Here is a 16,967-nt window from a genome sequence, read left to right as displayed (position 1 = left end):
TAACTACGTGACTTTGCCGAAAGAAGCAAAGAGTATTACTGGTTGTTGTTTTACCTCTTCTGATCAAGGTTTTCATGCCCAAATTCATCGCACGAAACCAGGAAGTCAGAGTAAAAATCCAGCGTGCCGGAGAGTCCACAACATTTGGCCACGTGGTGTACGGAAGCCCCGAACCCCAAAATATCGATTTGAAATCATGTCGGCTGCGAAACCCCTTCGTGTGAACGGAACAATACCGTCAACGATAGCAGCAATGTAACTGTAATCAGATAGGAGCGGTGGGGTGGCCCGGACGCCGTTCACGCACTTCCGTCATGAACCGAGCCGATGATGAAAAAATAAATCATCAACAACGCACTCTGCGCAGGTCGCCCGTAAGCTGCCCATTCATTCATATGGCTCAACCCGTCAACTCACCCTCCGCCACGCCCCCCTCACCCCATTCTAAATCCTTAAGGGACATTAAACAATGTCGATGCAATAATTACACACGTGTTAGAAGAGTCGACAGATGCAAGGTCCTTTACTCATTCCGTTTGGCGTTTAACATTCGTTTCAGATTGGTTTACAACAGTGACGGTGTCGTCCCCCGCCGCCCCCAACTTTAATCAAAGTCACGCTACACCGCCGGATCCACGACTATTTATAGGTTCATTCAGGAGGGGCAGTGGTGGATTGTTGCATGCCGAGAGATAAGCACGGTGGGGGGCGGGGGACGGAATAGGGGAAATGGTGGTTAGAAGCGTCGCACTCAAACCAACAGCGGGGTGGGTGGGTGGGGGGGTCATCGTTTTTAAAGACGTCAAAGATCGCCCCCATTTGTGCGTGGCCCTCGCACGAATTTGGGCGACCCAATGGAATTCTACAAAGACAAGTTCCGATAGCGAGCCCCTGTAAGGCCACGAGGGGTGGCGGGTGGCCAGCACCAAGCCCGGCCGCCTTTGTCTCCCCAGAGCCGTTGTTTCACGCACCGCGTCAGGTACCCATTTAAGGCCGAGTCGACCTAGGGGAGGAGCCAGGACCGGTTCAAATATTCGCCAGCGTTACCGGCCGTGGGCGGGATTCGAACTCGGGTCGTCAGGTTCGTAGTTCGGCATGCTCCCCGCCATACTACCGCCCCCCTCCATTACGCAACGCGACCTGCCGCACGCGTCAAACGAGCGGCGAGCGCTCACCTGAATCAACTCGATCTGATCTTTAATCGGTCCCATCCCGTTGCTCGTTTTCTCCGGCTCCGGGTCATCCTTTGCCTGGATGAGGAGGAAGGAGAGGTGGCGAGGGGTGGGAGGGGGGCAATGGTGGCACAGGCAATGACGCGAGGGTAGGTGGATCACTGCACGCAACGTTTGTCAAACTCCCTACCCGTTGAACGTCGAGGGGGGGTGCCGTATCCTGGCTCGCCAGAAGGCCAATGCGGGTTTTCTGCAGGTCTCCTCTCACGCGTGCAAACGCTCGTTTACCCTTTCCCGTTCCGGGATGTCTGCACGTTGCGGAGTCTGGCTGTCCCTGTTCACCTCCGAACCTCGGGAGCACGCAAGTGGCTCAGCGTTCATTTCATGTAGAGGAGGCGTAGCGCCGTTGTTTTTAAAAGACGTGGACCGAAACGCACCTCGCATTTTTTTGGGATTAAACTCGTGGGAAATTTCTTCTCGATTTACGCAATGTTTTTTTGTTTTAAGGTTGCCTCCCCCTCGTATATCGAGGGATACCTGAGCACTGCATACGCAGTGTGTGTGTGTATTTGTTTATGTGCCAATTATTCTCCACCGCAATGCAAGAAACGCATGGGAAATGGGAATTGTAAACTCCTTTTGTTGTTAAAACGCCCATTTGAGTTTACGCTGGCGGCCACGTCAGCACCAATTGGCCTGACCGGCGATTGCGGATCTGTCGACAATAGAATTGGCGCTCCCATAAATACATATTACGCGTGGGAAGCACGCCACCCAGGTCTGATGGACACATTCACTATTCATGGCAACTGATGTTGGTTGCTAATGGCCGGCTGCTTCAGAGGGGAAATGCGTTCACACATTTGAGTAATCGGCCGTGTCGGGTGGAGAGGGCTGTACGACGTACGTTTCAGTTTGCGATCTGACCCAGAAATCACTTCAGAATAAAAATAAATTGCAAGCGCGGTTATACTCCCCAGCCCGGATAAATGAAGCTAAACTATTGTTTATTTTACCAGGTAAGGCCCACTGAGTTATATAGCTCTTTTTTTAGATGAGACCTGGCCACAGATGATGGCTTAACGAAGGGGCTTATCACGTGGAACTTGATCGCAACCAAATATCCTCAAAACATGTTTTTAAATGTGGAGGAAAAAAGTGGAGGACCCAGAGAAAAATGCACGCGACCACGGGGAGAGAAACACGCAAACTCCAGGCGAGAAAGTTAACACCTCGCTACCGTGGCGCCCCTAAAAATAATTCACCCATGGGACACCGCGAGCCCACGGCGTTCACCTGCAGGTGGACGTAGTCGTACTCGTCCGAGCCGGGGTCGCACGACCCGTCCGCCGAGTCGTCCCCGTCGCCGCACGACACGGCGGGGAAAGGTGGCGGCGATGGCAGCGGCCGCGCCTGGATGCCCCCCGGCCGGTCCGCGCCGCCCGCCGGCAACCTCCTGGGTCCGCCGTCGCCGTAGCCGACCCCGTTGTGGCCGACGACGCCGCCGTGGGAGAGGCCATTCCCGAGCGGCACGGGGCCCCCGCGCTGCGGGCCCGCTGGCCCGTTTGACGATCCGTGCGCGCCCCCGACGTACGCCACGGGTGCCGCTCGCTGCTGCTGCTGCCGGGAGCCGGAATGCGGCGACGCGACGTCTTTGGAGGCTCTCGCCGGCGCCGTCGACGCGCCGTCGACGCACGCGGAGGAGGACGTGCCGCCGCCCCGCCCGACGCTCGCCCCGACGGCGGCGGCCACCTGGTGCCCGACTCCCGGCGCCATCGACCGCGGCTCGGCGCAAGCGGCGTCGCGCGAGGCCGCCGGAGGGACGTCGTACTCGCAGTCCCGCGACGACGCCGCCTCCGACCTCGCCTTGCGCACCGAGGCGTACACCTCCCTGGGGACGTCGTAAATGTCCTGCGAGGCCGACGAGGCCGACGAGGCCGACGGGCCCTCCGCCGAGGCCTCCACCGCCGCCGCCCGCGAGTCCGGCGCGGCGGCCCTCCCGCCGTGCAGGACCGGCGGCTCCGAGCTCCCCGCACGGGCGGAACCGGCCGACGCCGGCACCGCGGGCTTGGGGCAGTCGTAGACGTCTTCTTCGGCATCGTCCGCCGCCGCCGGCGCCGCCGCCGCAGGCGCCACCGCGGCCGGCGCTTCGCGCGGCTCTGACCTGGGCGCCTGCAGGCCCGGCGGGATGTCGTATATCTCCTGGCCGGGGGGGGGCGGCGCGGCGCTAGTGCCCGCGTAGGGGAAGACGGGCCCCGGCGGCCTCTCGGGCGCCGGGGTCTCGCCCCGCGCGCCCCTGGCGAGCGCCGGCACGTCGTACACCTCGTCGTCCGAGGAGCGCCGCGACTCGGCGGCGTGAGCGTGGTTGCCGTTCCTCGTCGGCTGATGCCGCAGCTGCTGCTTCTGCTGGCGCGGGTAGCCGTTGGATGCTGCTGCCTGACGCTGTCCGTCGGCACCGGAGGTCGCCTGCTGCACGCTGCGGCCCCCGAAGGCCGGAGGGACATCGTAAGTCTCATCCACAGAGGCCATCGTCTCCATCTGAAACAGGGCGAGGCGGGAAGATTAAACAAAAAATGTTACACACTTTTTTTTATTTGACCAGGCAAGGCCCACCGAGCTATGTAGCTCTTTATTCAGAGGCGACCTGGCCACAAATGATAGCTCAACGAAGCGGCTTATCGTGTGGAAATTTATAGAAGCCAACCCATATCGATTCAACATGTAGGGGGAGAAACCAGAGGACACTGAGATGAGCCGCGAAGCCTTGGCCGCGTGTCCTGGAAGGTTACGGCATCGTTGAAGACAAATCGACGCTTTCACCGCACGCCACTAATTTCATGACACTGTGCTCACCACGTGCGCCCATGCTGTGCGTGATCACGCAAGACATCACCTGATGATGATGATGCTGCTGCTGCTGCTGCTGATGATGCTGCTGCTGCTGCTGAGCCACGGAGGGCACGGGGGGCACCATGCGGCCCAGCGACGCCGGCGTGTCGTACACGTCCTGGCCGCCGCCACAGCCGCCCCCCCTCCCACTCGCGGGCAGCACGTCGTACACCTGGGCCCGAGGGGGAGGCAGGCGCGGTCAGAGGAGGAGGGCCTTCAGGCGCGGCGGCTCTCACCTTGTAACTGTAGCTACGCGCCCGGCCTCCCGTCTCGACCGAGGTCGTGGGACGCCAGGGTTTTTTTGAAGCTCCGTTAGCACCGAGGAAGGACAACCGCCCCGCCCCCCCCCACCCCCGGCGCGCGCGATCGTCCGTGGGTGTTTAACGGCGGTGGCCGGGGCCTAAACGGCGAAGAGCGTTCGCTCCGCTCATAGTCGTTTTTAGAGGGTTCGCAGTTATGGAAAAAAGATTATCAGCGGCCCGGCCCGTCTGATAGCGCGTCGCGTGTGCGGCGCGCGCGTAAATCGTAACAGCAGCCACGCGAGGCCGCCTGCTTCGCCCGCGGTGGACGGTGCAGATGCCGTGACGCCGTTCACCACGGGAGGCGCCCGTCGGGCGGCGCCGGCGTCACAGTGCAAGTGTCAGCTGATGCTACAGGCGGCCGACAACCGCTGATCCTTTTACTGCCGATTTTTTTTTACCGCAAGTCCCCCTGGTATAGCATCACAACTAAAAATTGGAATTTACATCGGATCGTCTTCGCGAGAGCTCGTGCACTTACGCGCTCGACCTCAGTTGGAAAGCGTTCGTAAATAAAGTGCCCTTGTAGTGTCACCGGGAGCGACGATCCTTGCGGAGTAACGGTGGTGGCGGTGCGAGGGCCAGGCACGTTTAGACACAGCGTCCACACAGACACACAACAAAGACAAAGACAAAAATCCCCGGTTTATCCTTAACAGACTGTTGGGACAAGTGCTGTTACCAAGTAGTGCCAATGAAGGTCGGCACTTTGGCACACGAGGGGATGGGTGGCCAGCGATGTTTACACATCGCACCAGGTACTCATTTGAGTCCGAGTCGACCTAGGGGAGGCCCAGGACCGGTTCAGATAATCGTCACTGGTGTTGGCCGTGAACGGAAATCGAACTCCGGACGCCGGATTCATAGCGCAGCGCGCTAACCGCTACACTATCACACACGCACACACACACGCACACACACGCACACACGCACACGTGCACACGCGCACGCACACACACACACACACGCGCACACGCACACACGCACACGCGCACACGCACGCGTACACACGCACGCGCACACACGCACGCGCACACACGCACACACACACACATACATGCACACGCGCACGCACACTGTTGGTGGGCTTAGGCACCCTCTGCTCCCCCCTCTCACCTGAAGTTCCTGCTCCCCGCCGGCCCCTGATGCCAGTAGATGAAGGCCGTGCTGCTGCTGCTGGTTGTGGTTGCTGTAGTGGTGGAGGAGGTGGTGGTGCAGGGGGGCCTGGCCCGTCCGGGTGTTGGGCCGTGGGGGGGTGGCGCACCCCAGTGAGGGGGGCACGTCATAGACATCGTCGGAGGACACGCGAGGAGACGCCTGATTGGAGGATGGGGGGGGTAACGGGCGGAGGGGGAGGAGGGGTCACAGGGAGGGAGAGGGGGACGATGAGGTCACCGCAAGCGGTGGTACCGCCCCCCGATACCGTGGTGGCGCTGCCGTACGGCGCTCCGTCTTCGGCTTGTGCCGCGAACGTTCGCGCGGCACGGTGTCCGACGTTTCATTCCGCACGCCGGGGAGCCTGGCGCTGGAACTTCTTCAGCGCGCAGGGCGAAACGCCGGATGGACATCATGGGGAAGAATACGCGGGACGACCCGAACAACAACAATAATAATCATCACGTCATCTCGTAACGCTGCGTCACCACCGATGCACGTTACCCACTCATCGCTCTCGTAAAGAGGGGATGACTCCAGAGACAGAGAGAGAGAGGGCGACAAGCCAGAGGCACAAGGAGGATGATGAACCACAGACGAGCGGGAAGGCAGCAGTGGTAGCAGCGGCGGCAGCAGCAGCGGCCACACGTTGGCGAGAAGCCGGCTCTGGCTATTGCCCAAGCTCTGCGGTTCACTACATATGAAGAAGTCTTCGGCCAATTAATGTGCGTTGATACACAAGTGGGAGGAAACCGGAGCACCCGGAGAAAACGCACCAAGCGTGCGAGGGGGAAACACTATATCCCCGTACATACACAGGTGGGAGTCCAGATTTTCTGCAGCGTAAGTTTTAGGGAGAGGTTATGGAGGGAGGGGGGGAGTTCCAGTATTCGGATTAGTGGGGTGGTACATTATTTAATTATGTGGTGACGCCGCTGCAGTGGCAGCGGTGCTCACGCATCGCACGACTCAACACATTCGTCAAACAACACCGCACACGTGACGGACAACGTTTCGGTCAATGGCCCTTCCTCGTAGCGCATGGAATCACGGAAGTGTTTCTGTGGTATGCGTTGGGACTCGTCCGTGGGTGTGTACTGTTGGCAGAGTAGGGAGCACAGCTGAGGAGTGAGCCCACATCCCACCCCCTACCCACCCCACTTCGTGTGTTTGTATTTCTCCTCGTTCGATTCCCGCACACGGTCAACAGCGGTGACGATTATCTGAACCGCTCCTGGGCCTCCCCTAGGTCGACTCAGCCTCAAATGAGTACCCGGTGCGGTGTGTAAACATCGTCGCTGGGGAGACAAAGGCGGCCGGGCGTGGCGTTGGCCACCCACCCCCTCGTGTGCCGTGCCGGCCTTCATAGGTGCTCGCTAGCTAACAGCACTTGCCCCAACAGTCTGTGAAGGCTACAAAGGGGATCTTTGTCTTTGTTCCACATTCCCCATGAGAGACGGGGACAGGGGGGGGAGAGGCGGGAGAGGAGGGGGAGAGACGGGGGAGGGAAGGGGGAGAGAGGCAGGGATGAAGGGGGGGGGGGCAGGGATGGAGGGGGGGTAGAGAGACCGGGAGTGGTGGGGAGAGCGACAGGGAGAGAGAGGGGGGAGACAGAACCAGTCTTCCCCGCTTCTCCGCGCCGTGCCCGGACTCGCGCGGCCTCGAGCGACGAACGTTGGAGAGCAGCAACCAGCAGCAGCAGCAGCACACTACAAACATAAAGATCCACCCCCTCCCAGTATAGCCGCCCAGGCCGTTGGGGCAAGTGCTGTGAGCGAGCAACGGATGTGAAGGCCGAGTGGACCGAGGCGACGCCCAGGGTGAGCTCAGATGCTCAGATCAGAATATTTAATCATACCGGAGGAATCCGATGAGCCATCACTCGCCACTGATGTTAGCCGTGGAAGGGATCACGTGAACGGCTGCAGCATGAGGCCGTGAAAGTGCACTCACAGATACACGACACACACTCTCACAGATACACACCAATACCAACACCCGGAATTTGCCACGAAGTGATGGTGACGTCATGTCAAAGTGTCAAAGGCTCGCTGACAGGAGGAGGTCATGGGACAGACCCTGCAAGTGCCATGGGTCGACTGGCTGAGATGACTGGCTGATGCACCAGCTGTGCCCCCTACTGTGCCAACAAAAACAAAGATAAAGACCCCCCATATAGCCTTAACACTGTTGGGACAAGTGCTGTTAGCGAGCACCTATGAAGGCCGGAATGGCACACAAGTGGGTGGATGGCCAGCACCACGCCCGACCGCCTTTGTCTCCCCAGTGGCGATGTTTACACATCGCACCAGGTACTCATTTGAGGCTGAGTCGACCTAGGGGAGGCCCAGGACCGGTTCAGATAATTCTCAACGGTGTTGGCCGTGAGCAGGAATCGAACGCGGGTCGCCGGGTTCATAACATATCGCGCTAACCGCTACACTACCACTCATAAACGCACACACACACATGCGCTTATTTTCGGTGGCGTAGTGATTAGAGCACTACGCTCTGAGATGTTAACCGGTCCACGGTTAACGTCACAGTGGCAACATGACAGCCAAGCGCGGGCACTGCCGACCTCACCAACCCACACTGACCAGAGTGGTGAAGTATGGTCACCACTCCCCACACGGTGCCAACAGTACGTACACGTGCATGTGTACACACGCGTGCTCACCTTCACACGCAGACACACACACACACAGATACACATAAAGCCACGAAGAAAAACGCACGCGGATACGTCAACACACTCCGCTTCAAACACACTCTCACCTTCACACACAAGATAAAGGCGCACATTCCGCACCTCCGCTTCATGTGCGGTTGGCTGTGTACGGTGCTAAGGACGTCCGACGTACACACGCGCCATGATACACACGCACGCGTGCAATCTCACACACACGCGTGCAATCTCACACACACAAAACAAAGATCCCCCCCTGTGTTGCCTTGAGAATTTTGGGGCAAGCGCCGTTAGCGAGTAGCACCTATGAAGGCCAGCACCGCACACGAGGGGGTGGGTGGCCAGCAGCACCGCGCCTGATGTGTTTACACGTCTCGCCAGGTGCAACTTGAGGCTGAGTCAACCTAGGGGAGGCCCAGGACCGGCTCAGATAATCATCACTGGTGTCGGCCGTGAGCGGGAATAGAACTCGGGTCGCCGGGCTGGTAGCGCAGCGCAGCTAACCACTACACCACCGCTCCCCCCACACCCCCCCCCCCCCCACATAACCAAAATATATAAACACACACACATACATACACACATATATATACACGCAAAGACGCACCACACACGCGCGCACATTCTGGCGGATTTACCTCATCACTCACCTTCCCCCGGTGATGCAGCCGAGGCTGGAATGTAACGGCCTCTGCCAATTTGGCTTCAGCTGCAGCGTTCGGAGTTCCATTTCCAGACTCAGAGGAGGGGACCGACGGGGCTTGGTGGGTGGGTGGGGTGGGGTGGCTTAGTGGGAGGGGTGGGTGGGGTAGGTGGGAGGGGTGGGTGAGGTGGGGTGGGTGGGTTAGTGGCTTGGTGGGTAGGTGGGGGCCTCGGTGGGTGGGGTTGGTGGGGAGGTAGGTGGGGGGGTGAGTGGGGTGGGATGGGTGGGTGAAGTGGCGGGGGTGGGTGGGGTGGGAAGGTGGGGTTGGGGTTGGTTGGTTGGGAGGTAGGTGGGGGGTTTGGTGGGGTGGGGTGGGTGGGGGGGTGGGTGGGGGCGTGGGGGGGTGGGTGGCTTGGTGGTTGGGTGGGTGGGTGGGTTGGTGGGTGGGGTGGGTTGCTTGGTGGGTGGGGTGGGGTGTGTGGGGTGGGGGGCTCGGTGTGGCTGGGTAGTTGTTTTTGGTGAGCAGGGTTGGTGGTGGTAGTGGGTGGGTGGGAGGGAGGGAGGGGGTTGGTGTTTGTGGTGGGGGGGGGTGGCTAATTCCCCAATTAAAATGTTCACCACCGAATTCGCGAGACTCCTCCGGTTGCGTCACCGTCGTTCAGTTTTGGGGGGGGGGGGGGGGCGAGGATCTCCTCGAGTTTCCGTCTCGCTGTTTGGGTGGAGCAAGTGGGGAGCGAAGGAGGAGGCCTCGCGGAGGCCTCGAGCTGGATTCATGAAGCCGCTGGTTCTCAACCTCGTCTTGGCTAGTGTTTGTGTGTACCCACCCCGCCCCCCCCACGTTGTTGAATTGTGTTTCACACCGAGCACACTCCCCCCTCCCATCCCTTGCCTGACCCCAGAGAAATAAATGTGCAGATAATGGACAACAATGTTTTAACCAATCGTCCATTTTGTAAGGAAATCCGTGTGCCATGCTAAGTGACTGCGAGCGACTCTGAAACAAAAATCACGCGTCTCGCGATTTGTTCGCGCTCGCTGCTTACTCTTGGAAACCGCCAACATTGTTGACGGTCAGCGAGTTTATGAAGCTCGTTCAAATCATTCTCGGTTACCACGTGGATTTAAATCTCATCGCGGTTATTTTATACGGACAGATCCACGTACGTGATTATTCACCCAATGACTCACCCCCCTGGTTCAAGCCGCTGCTGTGTTGGCTCCCAGGAGGCCCCCAGTGACTTCAGTGCCTCTGTGTGGATGTGTGCTCGAGGACGGGCGGCTGAAGATAAGACAAGGATGCAACACAGCCCCCCCCCACCCCTTTAAACTGCGATGCTTTCTAAAGTTTTCACGGATCAATAAAGGGGGCAAGTGGACGATTACGTCACCCGGCAGGGCGCGCCACGGTGGGCCAGCGTTGAGGCCACGGTTTACTGTCCGGCCATTATGGTCCCTTCTTCCGAAACGTCGATCCAACGTCGGCACGTGGTTGTGGAACCGTCGGGCCAACGTCGAGGCAACGTCGGCCGAACGGTTCCAACCACGTGGCAACGGTGGATCGACGTTGGGCCTCAACGTTGATCTGGCCAAACGTCGAGGCAATGTTTTACGGAAGACGGGACCATAATTACCACGAGCCATCGGCCTGGATCCTCGTAGACAGAACCACTCGTAGCCCTGCGCGCGAACACAAAGGGACCTGCGCCGCTGTTATTTTGGGGCCGCACCTCGAACGAAGAGACCCAGCAACTTAAATCTGCAGGGTAATCCATCCGCCTACAAGGCACCATCCCGGGAAATCCACCAACGTTGCGCACTTGCCCCAAGAGTCCGTGAAAAGCTTCGTGGGGGGGGGGGGGGATGGGGGATCTTTGTCTTTGTGTTTTTAGCGGCTTGTCTCTCCAGTGTCCGCTTGCAAGCGAGACCACCAAGCAAGGTGGCAGCAGCACACTCGTGGGTCACTGTCTTGAGACGCGGTGAGGCTTCTTGGGCAAAGGAGAGGTCACCATTATCACCACCCGCGATGTCGAGATGTTAGCTACCTCGCCTGGTATGCAAGAGGTCGTGGGTTCAATCCCGACCCTGACACTTGTATATATTCGGCGTTTACATGTTCACTCTCTCTCTCTCCCCGTGGTCGTGTGGAATTTTCTCCGGGTCCTCCGGTTTTTCCCTCCACATTTAGAATCAACATCACACGTTTAGAGTATTTGGCTGCTATACATTTCCACGTGATAAGCCACTTCTCGTTGGGCTATAATTTGTAGCCAGGTGGCTTCTGAAAAAGAGCTACAGAGCTCAGTGGGCCTTACCCTGCTAACATAATAAATAGCTAGCATGAACAAATCACCAAGACACGCGCCTGACCTCACCACATCTGACAAGCTCGGCAGGTGCCAAGCCTGGGTCACGTATGGGATGGGCGATCGCTATGCATACCCAGGTGCTAGAGGCTACAGACAGGCAGGGCTGCATGGTGGGCAGCAGAAGGCAATTCGACAGTCGATCGTCCCGTCTATCCTCCCACGTCTATACTGCACCAAACCCAAGACCGAGACGCGTGGAGAGGCATCCCATCCAGCAGTAGATTGTGCGAGACAACCCACAATGCACCCCTCATCACCACCAGCCGCCACCCCAGACTCCACCCCGCAACCACTGCCCCCCCCCTCCATCCTCGACATCGACGCTACCGACCCCCCCCCGCCCAAAACTTTCTACAAAAACAAAAGTCGCAGCTCTTATTTTGACCCCGGCTGTCATAACAGTGGCACGGGGCCGGGCCGCACACTCGGTGGTGTTTGTTACCTCTCTCTCTCCTCTGTTTACGCTGCAGCCGTCCCCTCAGTGTGGAAGCTCCCCCCCCCCCCCTTGTGCTTCGAGAGAATTTTACGAGATCGTAATTTTACCAAATCAAACTGTTCGCAGGCCGGCAACACAGTCTGGCTGGTTCCTGGAGGTTCCTGGAGGTTCCTGGAGCCCCCCCCCCCGCCCATGGGCAGAAGGCGACGTGGGCACCCCCCCCCTCCATCCCACACCCCACTCCCCCATTCCCGCGCCCCCCCTCCATCCCGCGCCCCCCCTCCATCCCCTGCTCGGAGTGATGTTTAGTGGGGGGCTAAAGCTTTTTTCTCCCCTTGACCTCCCCACCTGCCCCCCACCCCGAGTCCCTGCGGTGCTGCTTGCGAGCGGTGCGTGGGGTTGATAAACCACACCGTGCCGTGCAACTTGGTTGCACTCAAACAGCCACATGTACACACAAAGTGGGGCCTATCGATTGCTCGGTGTATTCAATCCTCGTCGACTCGAACGCTCGAAGCACTGATCGCTTGGCACCGTGAATGCTTCAGCGCACTGCAAGTTACGGTTTTTAAATAGCTGCCAACATCTAAATGTGAGCCTGCTCCAAATAAGCAATGCGGTGAGCTCATCTCAGCGCCAGCGGCGGAAATTCCACATTCCCGTGGCAAGAATCCAGTCTCTTATTAACAAAGCTGCTGTTGACATTACCGATTGCAACAACAATGCGATAACAATGGAATCATTTCCATCCCCGACAATGTTAAGAATAAAATAATTGCCAAGTGCATTTTTTTCACAACGTTGCTAAATGTTTCCATTGAGTAATGAGATCCCTCTGGCAGTTACAACAAAGACAATAAAACATTACGACACAGAGGGGGGGTATGGGGGGGGTTGGCGTGGGTGGGGGGATCACCCTGTCTGGTAACCAGTGGGGGGGGGGGGGGTCAAGGATGCGTCGCCAATCCGTCGATTCCGCGGGCAAGCGACGAGCGCATCGATCCCTGGGCGTCGCAATCGATGCCGGCAGGGGGGTCAGAGCATTGATCCAGCGCCATGCGCAAGGTCCTGGGTTTCACAGCTCCCAAACTGGTGATCTGATCCGTCGGCTTCTCCAGGCGGAGCGCGCCGATGGGACCGGCCCTGCGACCCAACGGCCGTGTCAAAAGCGCAGCGAGTTACGTTTGGTTCTAATTTGGCTCAAATCCTACGATGATAATAAAAAATATTGGTTTCGACCATCACACAATGGATATCTCTCTCACCCTTCCCGTCTGTTACCCCCCCCCCTCGTCCCTCACCTCTCTTCATCTCGCTGTGCGACCCTGGAGAAGCACAGAGCGCTGCACCTCCTCCGCACCCTGCTCCGTTACAACCTGGAACTACTCTTCACCCTGCTCCTCCTGCTCCTCCTCCTTCACACCCCGTGCTGCTCAACTCCGGAAGTCGTCGCCACCCTGCTGCTTGAGGCCGAGTCGGCCTACGGGGTAGGCCCAGGACCAGTTCAGATAACCAACAGCGGTGTTGAACTGTGAGCGGGCATCGAACCCGGGCCACCGGGTACATAGCGCAGCGCACAAACCGCTCCACCACCGCTCCCCACGCACGCACGCAGAGTTCCCCCATCGCCACTCACCTCCCCGGCGTGGACCCGGCACGAGTCTTGCCCAACGCCGCTGCCGCCGCCGCCACTTCCACCGCCGCTGGGATTCCTGTCCGGCGTCGGCGGGGCGACCCCGTCCGTGGCCCCCCCGCCGCCCCCCCTCCGCGTGGGGCTCAGCCGGGCCTGGGGCCCCCCCCTCTGACCCGCGCCCCCCACAGTCTGGGCCCCCCGGGGGGCCTCCAGCGACGGCGGGACCTGGTACACGTCCTGAGCCGCCAGCGACGGCGGCACCTGGTACACGTCCTGGCTGCCGTCGTGGGGCCCGTCGCCCCCCGCCGCCACGGAGGAGGAGGAGCAAGGTGGCACCTGGTAGACGTCGTCGGCGAGGGAGGGCGGCACCCGGTAGGGGGCCTGGCCGCCGCCGGCACCGGGCGCCGCCGGCGGCACGTCGTACACGCCCTGGGAGGGCGGCACCCGGTAGAGACCTTGCGCCGAGCCCGGCGACGGTGGCACCCGGTAGATGTCCTCCTGCGGTTGCGAGCGGAAGCCGCCCCTTTCCGCGCCGGCGTTGGCGGCGCAGGTCTGCCGGGCGGCGGAGGCGCCGCCGCCGGCTCCTCCCGTGCCACCCCCCTCGTAGCAGCCAACGAGCAGGCGCAGGCGGTTGCCCGGAGCAACGCCCTGGCGCCCGTGCAGCGAGCAGAGCCACCAGCCCTGCAGGCCGCCGGCGTTCTGCTCCAGCACCGTGACGATGTCGCCCTTGCGGAAGGCCAGCTCGTCCGGAGACTCGGCCACATTGTCGTAGAGGGCCTTGGCGAGAACGTTCTGCCGAGAGAGGGGGGGGCGGGCGGGGGGGGTGAAGAGGTCACGGTTCGGGGTCACCGCAATGGGAAACCCATTCTGGGTAAATCTGTAAGGCTTCCCCGGTGCCAGCGAGTGGTTTGTGTATGTGGGTGTGTGTGCACATAGCCTGGCACAAGCGCCGTGAAGAATGCCGGTTGTTGTTGTGAGTGTGTTTGTGGGGGCGGTGGTGTAGCGGTTAACAATTCCCGCTCACGGCCAACACCAGTGACGAGTATATGAACCGGTCCCTGGGTCTCCACTGGGTCGACTCGACCTCAATTGTGTAACTGGTGTGCGATGCGCAAACATCGTCACTCGGGAGACAAAGACGGTCGGTTGGGCATGGTGCCGGCCACACATCCCCTCGTTTGCTGTGCCGGCGTTCATAGGCGCTATTCACTAACAACACTTGTCCCAACAGTTTGTTAAGGCTATTACGGGGGATCTTTGTCTTTGTGTGTAAGCAAGTAACACAATCCCAGTTAAAACCCCTTAGTAAACTAAGAGCAAAACAACCCTACACAGACGGATATACAAGTGAAAATAAATGTGTGTTGGATGCCACAGTCATGCCCTCCCCCCTTCTCTATGCTTGTGAAACGTGGACCCCCCCCCCCCTCCAATCCTAATGGAACATCTGCACCGGTCGGAAACATTCAAGCTGTCCTGCCGACAATCCATCTTGGGTTTAACCTGCAGGCTGGATTGGCTGAGACGTCTCCACCACCCCCACCTCCCCCCAGGTGAGCTCCGTGAAAGCCACCTGCCGACACCTGGGACCGGTTCGTCTGGATAGCGGTGTCCCCCCCCCCCCCCCCACGAGACGTAACTGTACAGGGTCTGAGTTATTTGGTTCCAGCCAGATCAACATCTTGGAGGGGAGGGAAATTGTTTTGCGTCTTCCCTCCGTCAACAGTTAATCGTTACTTGTTTCCGATTTCACATTGACACAACGGGGAGGGCAGTCGTGGCAAGGACACAACAAATGGGGAAAAGAGAAAGGAGAACTACAATAAACTCTTCGTTTTATTTGGCCAGGTAAGGTCCACTGAGCAATGTAGCTCGTCTTCAGAAGCGACCTGGCCACAAACGATAGCTCGACGTAGTGGCTTATCACGTGGACACAGCAGCCAAATACTTTAAACACGTGACGTCGATTATAAATGTGGTGGGGAAAACTGAAGGACGCAGAGAAAATCCACACGACCACAGGGAGAGAGACACGCAAACTCTAAATACACAGCAGCAGGCGTCAGGGTCGGGATCGAACTCACGACCTCCTGTGCACCAGGCGACGGAGTTAACATTTTAGAGAGAGGAGGCAGCGGAAAGGCAGTCAGCTGCTCGGCGTCTGTTCTCACAGCGGGCAGCGACGACGGCGGGGGGGGGGTTAAAGTGGGGGAGGGCGGGGGGTTTAAAGTGGGGAGGGGCTACACAAAAGTCACGTGATTCACGAGAGGCTTCAGCTGGTTTAGAGAGGCGAAAGTGTCAAGCGTGGTCCATGACGTACAATGGCCACCTCCACACATTCCAGCCGGGGGGCTGGACACCTGGTGAAGGAGAGCCTCGCGGCTCGTCGTGTTCCTCTAGGTTAAGTCCAATGTCTGTGCTTTCGTCGGGTTTGAGGGGAGTAACAAACACATCGGATCTAAGTCTGTAAGTACATATGTATGTTGAGCTTCTTTCGCGCCGTGCGGAGCCATCCGTGCTCGTCGGAGGTGCGGGGGAAGGGCAACAAACTAACACACAAAAAGCAGTTCCGAAGAAATAGATTTTCAATCTCCATGATTTAAAAGTGAATAGATCCCAATGGCTTCCTAATATTGGAAGGAAGAGCCTTCCAGACGGCCGAAGAAAGGGCATCCGAGAGCGTGCGATGCGGTGACCGTCTTTGTTCAATGGCCAGCCAAAAGGCCCTGCGAGGACGATCGGAGTTTGCGTGATGATGGTTTATGCTCCTTGACGAGATCAGCGAGGTGTCGTGGTTCATTTGTCGCCAAGCACTTGGTGTGTAATGAGCGAGACCTTAAAATGTATTTTCAGCCAACCGAAATCCAATGCAGCTCAGCGAGCGTCGGACGGACAGAGTCGGATCTTCCAGTACCCGTCACAACACATGGGCAGGGTCCATCATGGGCAGGGTACATCATGGGCAGGGTACATCATGGGCAGGGTCCATCGTGGGCAGGGTCCATCATGGGCAGGGTCCATCATGGGCAGGGTCCATCATGGGCAAGGTACATCATGGGCAGGGTCCATCATGGGCAGGGTCCATCATGGGCAGGGTACATCATGGGCAGGGTCCATCGTGGGCAGGGTCCATCATGGGCAGGGTCCATCATGGGCAAGGTACATCATGGGCAGGGTCCATCGTGGGCAGGGTCCATCGTGGGCAGGGTCCATCGTGGGCAGGGTCCATTATGGGCAGGGTCCATCATGGGCAAGGTCCATCATGGGCAGGGCCCATCATGGGCAGGGTCCATCATGGGCAGGGTCCATCATGGGCAGGGTCCATCATGGGCAGGGTCCATCATGGGCAGGGTCCATCATGGGCAAGGTCCATCGTGGGCAGGGTCCATCGTGGGCAGGGTCCATCGTGGGCAGGGTCCATCATGGGCAGGGTACATCGTGGCCGGAAGGGTCAATGGCTGTAGGTGAGACTGGTGCTGGAATGGCAGCCGAAGGAGAGAACGCACACCACCCTAGTCTGGCCCCCGTGGAGATTGGAGCAATGAGATCGGCTCTTGGGCAGGGGTGGGTCTTCCATCCAGCAGAGGATAGAGCACACCTCTTGACGATGGTGATGGCAGTGATATTTGTCTCGGGCCAGTGATAGACCGTGTCTCGTGACGATGGTATTGGTATCCGGTCACAG

At 59.0% G+C, this 16,967-nt stretch overlaps 1 protein-coding gene across 1 annotated transcript in view; it reads right to left on the bottom strand.

Annotated features, from left to right (window-relative positions):
• Window positions 1-16,967, bottom strand: part of LOC144942091 (uncharacterized) — a 39,159-nt gene that overhangs the window by 1,434 nt on the left and 20,758 nt on the right. Inside the window, exons 2-6 of the mRNA XM_078868775.1 lie at window positions 13,286-14,074; window positions 5,477-5,677; window positions 4,066-4,233; window positions 2,469-3,710; window positions 1,176-1,250 (exon numbers count right to left, since the gene is read on the bottom strand). Of these exons, the coding sequence (XP_078724901.1) occupies window positions 1,176-1,250; window positions 2,469-3,710; window positions 4,066-4,233; window positions 5,477-5,677; window positions 13,286-14,074 (2,475 nt within the window). The remainder of the gene's footprint in view (window positions 1-1,175; window positions 1,251-2,468; window positions 3,711-4,065; window positions 4,234-5,476; window positions 5,678-13,285; window positions 14,075-16,967) is intronic.

This window comes from Lampetra fluviatilis, chromosome 26 (genome assembly GCF_964198595.1).
Source record: "Lampetra fluviatilis chromosome 26, kcLamFluv1.1, whole genome shotgun sequence".
NCBI lineage: Eukaryota > Metazoa > Chordata > Hyperoartia > Petromyzontiformes > Petromyzontidae > Lampetra > Lampetra fluviatilis.
The sequence above is the reverse complement of the archived record's forward strand: the minus strand, read 5'-3'. Positions and strand labels throughout refer to the sequence as shown.